The sequence below is a fragment of the Aedes aegypti genome, chromosome 2 (assembly GCF_002204515.2).
Source record: "Aedes aegypti strain LVP_AGWG chromosome 2, AaegL5.0 Primary Assembly, whole genome shotgun sequence".
NCBI classification, from domain to species: Eukaryota; Metazoa; Arthropoda; class Insecta; order Diptera; family Culicidae; genus Aedes; species Aedes aegypti.
This window is the reverse complement of record NC_035108.1, coordinates 132545186-132551286: the sequence shown is the minus strand read 5'-3', so window position 1 is coordinate 132551286 and position 6101 is coordinate 132545186. Positions and strand designations below refer to the sequence as shown.

At 36.0% G+C, this 6101-nt stretch overlaps 1 protein-coding gene across 1 annotated transcript; it reads left to right on the top strand.

Annotated features, from left to right (window-relative positions):
- Window positions 1-2635: 2635 nt before the first annotated feature.
- LOC5566830 lies at window positions 2636-4292 on the top strand. The gene is made up of 5 exons (XM_001651180.2): window positions 2636-2940; window positions 3004-3162; window positions 3219-3790; window positions 3851-4061; window positions 4119-4292. The coding sequence occupies exons 1-5, from the start codon at window positions 2802-2804 to the stop codon at window positions 4232-4234; spliced, it is 1197 nt and encodes a 398-aa protein (XP_001651230.2). The 5' UTR covers window positions 2636-2801; the 3' UTR covers window positions 4235-4292.
- The last annotated feature ends 1809 nt before the right edge of the window (window positions 4293-6101 follow it).

Here is a 6101-nt window from a genome sequence, read left to right as displayed (position 1 = left end):
TTGTTTAAGTGTGTAGACCGTTTGATTTATTTCTAATTTATGATCTTGAATGACATGTTTTTCGAATACTGTACTATAGCTCATATATAACACAAGATGTTATATAATACTCAAATAGAGCTTCGATATAACAATATACCGTTCATGCTGCACAAAAAATGTATTTGGTGTTACTTGGGAATGCATTCGACAGTGTTTAGCATGAAGGTTTGATCGTAAAATTAAAAAACTTTAAGTAGATGATAAAAACGAATTTAGTACTATACCATTTAATTCCACTAGAGTTTGTATCCTTTGACAGATACGCGTATTTCGACCTCAACTGTAAGGCCGTCTTCAAAGGATACAACTAGTGGAATTAAATGGTATAGTACTAAATTCGGTTTTTTCATCTACTTATAGGTATTCTACTAAACAGCTCGAAGATTTATTATAAAAAACTTTAATTTTCCAACATACATTGTTCGAATAATTCAAAGTTATCTATCAAATCGCACACTTCAGGTTGATTATCAGAACTCCCGATCTGAAAGACTTCCTGTAAGAGCTGGTGTTCCTCGAGGCAGCATTTTGGAACCAAAATTATACAATATTTTCACATCTGACTTACCTGAGTTACCATGCCCACACAGTTACGGATCACCCACAGTGACGGATCACTTTGGCATTCAACAGCGGATAACTCGCTCAAAACATAAACGTTGACGTAAAACATATTTTTCCCATGTTTTACTATTTGTCTTCTACCATTTGTAATGTTGAACACAACATTCAACCGCTAAATAACGGTGTTTTTGACAAATGTTTAGTTGGTACCACACAGCTATCATTATATGGCCGTTTTCTGTAAGAAGTGCCGTCAGCATTCATAAGCTCCCACAGGTGGTTAAATTCAAATGTTATAGCATAAAACATGCTCGTTCGCTTCGATTTAGTATGAATTCATCTTTGGAAAACATTTTACTTGAATTTTTATTTTAAATACCGAATATTAGCACTTCTAATTGGTGATCCATAATATGGACCACGAAATTATTGTTTACCACGGTTATGGATCTCTTCCAAAGAATGTAGATTTCTGCAATTTTAAGCATTGGATTCGACATTTTCAGTCAAAAGCACTAAGAATAAAAAATAAAGGTTTGTAAATTTCCTTTTTTAGCAAACAAAAATGGGTGGATAACTTGGTGTTGAGCGAAAACAGTTCATGTCTCAGTTACTACAATGCAGTATCACAATAAAAAAGGCATTTTACCCTTGTTTCCAGCTCTAACACTGCTATTTTTTGCAGTAATATGTGACACATTGTTAACTTTCGTCAAATCATGCAACACAGATGCATTGAGTTGAAAATCTCTTGATTTTGCGCACTGATCCGTAATATGTCACAATTTGATCCATAATATAATAATTGATCCATAATATGGTTTTCAGAAACCGATACAATTTTCAATTTTTATGCAATCCTATGTAAATATTTAACTCAAAACAGTTTACTAACCGAAGTTCCAATCTGAAACGATTCTATTGGTGCTTTTATATTACAATTTTATGTTTTTCATGTCGTTTTATTGAATTTTACAGGCTGGACTCCACACTATTTGATCCATAACTGTGGGGTCATGGTACATCAGGGATGTTAAAAATCCATGTTTGCGGATGACACAGCTCTCCGCCAAAGGACGAAGTCTGCGTGTCATCTGTAGTCAATTGCAAAAAAGTTTGGATATTTTTACTTCATACTTGCAAAAATGGAAGATTTCTCCTATTGCTTCCAAAACTCAACTAATAGTATTCCCACATAAACCAAAAGCTCTTTATTTGAAACCTTCAAGTAGACATGTTTTCACGATGAGAGGGGCTCCAATAAATTGGTCAGATGAAGTTAAATATCTAGGGCTCATGCTAGATAAAAATTTAACTTTCAAAAATCACATTGAGGGCATTCAAGCCAAATGTAACAAATATTTAAAATGTCTCTATCCCCTTATTAATAGATAATCAAAACTTTGTCTGAAGAACAAGCTTTTGATATTCAAACAAAGTTTCAGGCCAGCCATGTTGTATGCTGTACCAATATGGAATAGTTGTTGTAATACCAGAAAAAAAGCTTTGCAGAGAATTCAAAATAAAATTTTGAAAATTATTCTGAAGCTTCCTGCCTGGTATAGTACCAATGAATTACATAGAATATCCAATGTTGAAACACTGGAACAAATGTCAAATAAAATCATTAATAATTTCAGGCAAAAATCCTTGCAATCTTCTATTGCCGCGATAAATGCGTTATATGTTAAGGTTAAGTTAGGTTCAGTAAATTTAAAACGTTTTTTTTTCTCTTATAAACAGGTGAAATTAACTCACCTGTAAAAAATCTGAACTGCTACGGCAAATGAAATGTAATATGTTGTTAACAAAATGTTAATTAAATCTTAAATTTGTTTTACCAAATTAGGATGACAGTGTTTTCTAATAACACAGAACACCTAGATATAAGAAATGAATGTTATGTATGAAATGATACTAATAAAAAAATATATAGAAAAAAGTACCTATATCAATGCACCGTTACGTAGCGTCTGCACAACCCAATCCAATGTTTGTTTAAACTGATTTTCTCCATTGCAGACTCCGGAGGCGCTCCTCCTATGAAACGAAAACGAATCTTCTCATTCACTTGTGTGCCTGTTTTTTGCGTTCACTATCTGGAGCGGTAGTTTGTCTACGTTGTTCAATACGATTGGATTCGCTGCAGTAACGGTACTCCATCTCAAGAGGAAGTTTCAAGTGACCTGAGGCGAATGCGAACGGGCTACTCAGCTATGCTTTGGCTAATTTGGTGCGTGCTTTTCGGCAGCTTACGACTCGGCTCGACCTACAGTGCCGTCTTGCAAAATGAAACGGAGTTTGATCTAGCGGAAGGACACCGACAAGGAAGGCGTGAGTTGGGAGCAGTTTGTTCTTGTTAAACGATTTTTAATCTGAATGGGTTTTGTTCGTTAGTGTTTCCTTTCTACACAATTGGTCGCATAGCAAATGTTCCTTGTCTGGCCAGCAATGGTTTGAAAGGGACTTGTTTGATTCGAGGCGAATGTGCGGATAACCAGGGAATTTTCGGAGGCAGTTGCAGTACTCTCACAACGCAAGCGACCTGTTGTATTTGTGAGTAAGGATGAAGCGGTACACCAATTAGTGAAATTAATGGTTCCGTTTTACAGTTAGCAGAACATGTGGAGGGTCGACCAACCTGAATAGCACCTATTTCACGAACCCCGGATATCCTGGCTCATACAATGGTGGAGGAACATGTACATTTACCATAACTCCATGCAGCTCTTCGGTCTGTCAGCTAAGAATCGACTTTCGATCACTGAACCTAGCGCAACCGAATGGCGAAGGAAACTGCCTCACAGATGTATTGACAATTACTGGTGGAAGTTCAGAAGTCCCTTCGATCTGTGGTGAAAACACAGGCCAACACGTGTACATTAACTTTTCCGAACTGAACCCAATTACTATTAGGGTGAGTACCACGGCTGGATCCCTCGTCGACCGGATGTGGAACTTGCAGTTATCTCAAATTTCTTGTGCATCAGAGTTTCGAGCTCCCGAAGGCTGCTTGCAGTACTACTTGGAACCAAGTGGAGTGATTAGTAGCTTTAATTATGGATTCGGAGCAAATCCGAATCTCAATTCTCTGGGAGCCACCGGAACAAGACAGATTGCCGGGCAGCGGTATGGAATTTGCATTCGAGCTGCACCTGACCGGTGCACAATCACATATAGTTTGGTAAGTTAAGCTGTAAAATTGGCTAGTGCTAACCAGCTTATTAGTTTCATCGAATTATAGCCATCTACAGATGGATCCTACGCTTTCACCGTATCGGGCGATGCCGAAGTTCTTGACCCTACCCTGATCGGAATGGGAGTTTTCGGTGAGAATGGTGATATTTGCACAACGGACTATGTGGTGATACCGAGTCCGGTTGTTACCGATGTCAATGCAGCGGGAGCAGTGTTTACCGACCGATTCTGTGGTCTTGGGCTGTTCTCTGTAACAAGTAATTAGTCTTGAAAAACTTCTTGATATTATAATGTTCTAATCAATTCTATTCTAGGTCAAGTGAAACCATTCGTGGTTTACGTAGTGTGGGATGATAACGAAATACCTGATGTCGCAAACAGAGGATTTCGACTCGCATATTCACAGAATGCTTGTACGTTAGGCGCTTGATGTGTATTTCGGACATTTGCATTACAATAAATAATGGGTAGGATAATTGATTACGTGACTGGGCGAATTTTTTTTCAAGTTGTTTAAAGCTTCAAAGCTGGAGAACCTGTTATTGTGATGACGAATTCATCTATTCGTGGTTGCCGATGCAAATTCTAGCTATGCACCTATATTAGGACGTAACAGAAATTCTGGGCAATTATGGAGACGAAACTTCGCAAACAACCTAAAATCATTAAAACAGAGCTGGAATTAAAGAAAATTTGGACAAACACAATAAAAACACTGGGAAAATCTGTTGTACAAAATTTTATGGATGGAGTGAAAAGGAAAGTGCTGTCATTTGGGATGGGAGAAGAAATTGAATAAAACAAATATTCTAAACCATAACCCATTAGTGGTTTTTCATCCCCTGAAAATTCTAAGAAAATCCTATATCCGGTTAAATTTTTCTGACAAAATATGTGTGTGCAATTTTTTTGAATACACTCTTTATTTGTACCGTTATATCTCAAATTCTTAACATGACTCATATTCCGATCACTTGATTTTTATTAGCGATGTTTCAAGAAAACCACTCTAATTTCTCAATAGGATGATTAACTCTTCTTTGATTCAAGTCCTGTACATTTGATAGTTGTAAAAATAAGTATTCTTATCTTCGAAATCATCACTGCTCGGAATACGAGTCATATACGGAATTTGAGACAAAGCGGTAATTGTTTGACAAAACTATACCTTACACTCAGAATGGGTTGAAATATTCTACAACCAAAATATTTTCAACTGAATCGGTAATAGAACCCCGTCGTCTTCTGCATGCGTTTTCCTTTAAGTTGTACGTTTACTAAGTTTACCAAATAAGTACCAACGCTGAGTTAGGAGAGCTTCAAAAAGAAATCGAAGTGCATGTTGTACAGAATGTGACTCAAGTTTAGTAGGAAATTTATCAAGATTACATTACAAGTAAGTCGGAAGAAAATTAATAGAAATTAAACAATATTTTACTTTGAGATTGAAAAACACTACTGACATCAGAGTAAGTCAAAAGAATCGATAGTCAGTCGAAGAAAAACAATATAAAGTATGTCAAGAGTAAGTGTGTGAGAGTATGCTGAAAGTAATATGAAAGATGTATATTTCACTGCGGGACACGTTTTTGTCTCAAGCACCAAAATACCGATGTTCTCTCAATTAAGGGTTGCTGAATCCATTGCCGTTTTCAAAAATATCATCGCACGTCTAGTTTTTGAGATATTGGCATTTTCAACGCCAAAATTGACTAAATCAGCCAACTGCAAGTTTCCCAGCTTGTAAGGCAATTTTTTTTTGCTTAAATTGCCACAGAATTCAAACTTTATATGTATAACAACACCTATCAACAAAGTTTATAATAGTTTCGATGCGGAAAAGTTATTTTTTGATGGTTGAAAAAACTTTTGTATTTTCCCATATAAGAGAAACGAAGAATATTGAATGGAGATAGCAAGTATGTTAAAAAAAATCGGTTTAATCTAAATTTTATCGTGCAATTTCAACCAAATTATAAAAAGAAAATTTAAGTGCAAAATAGCATGCTTCGTGGATTACATTACAAAAAGTTCGATAAATTATATTTTATGTAAACATCAATAAATCTAGTGTTTTATACAACTTTAGCGACCTGTAGCTAAAAATTGTGACGTGCTGGAACATTTCTAAAAATGACATCAGATTCGGCAACCCAAAATCTACTCAAGACACATAATTTGATTCTTGAGACACGCAAAATGTCATTTTTGTTACGCTGTGATTTTTTTCAAATATTGTTGATAGATAGAAGTTACATATCACAGGTGACCAACAACTCCCTACTCCATAAATTGTT

Coding starts and splice junctions, on each gene's coding strand:
- LOC5566830 (XM_001651180.2), top strand. CDS start 2,802: ATGCGAACGGGCTACTCAGCTATGCTTTGGCTAATTTGGTGCGTGCTT. Junction 3,791..3,850: donor GCACAATCACATATAGTTTG/GTAAGTTAAGCT, acceptor ATCGAATTATAG/CCATCTACAGATGGATCCTA. Junction 4,062..4,118: donor TGGGCTGTTCTCTGTAACAA/GTAATTAGTCTT, acceptor ATTCTATTCTAG/GTCAAGTGAAACCATTCGTG.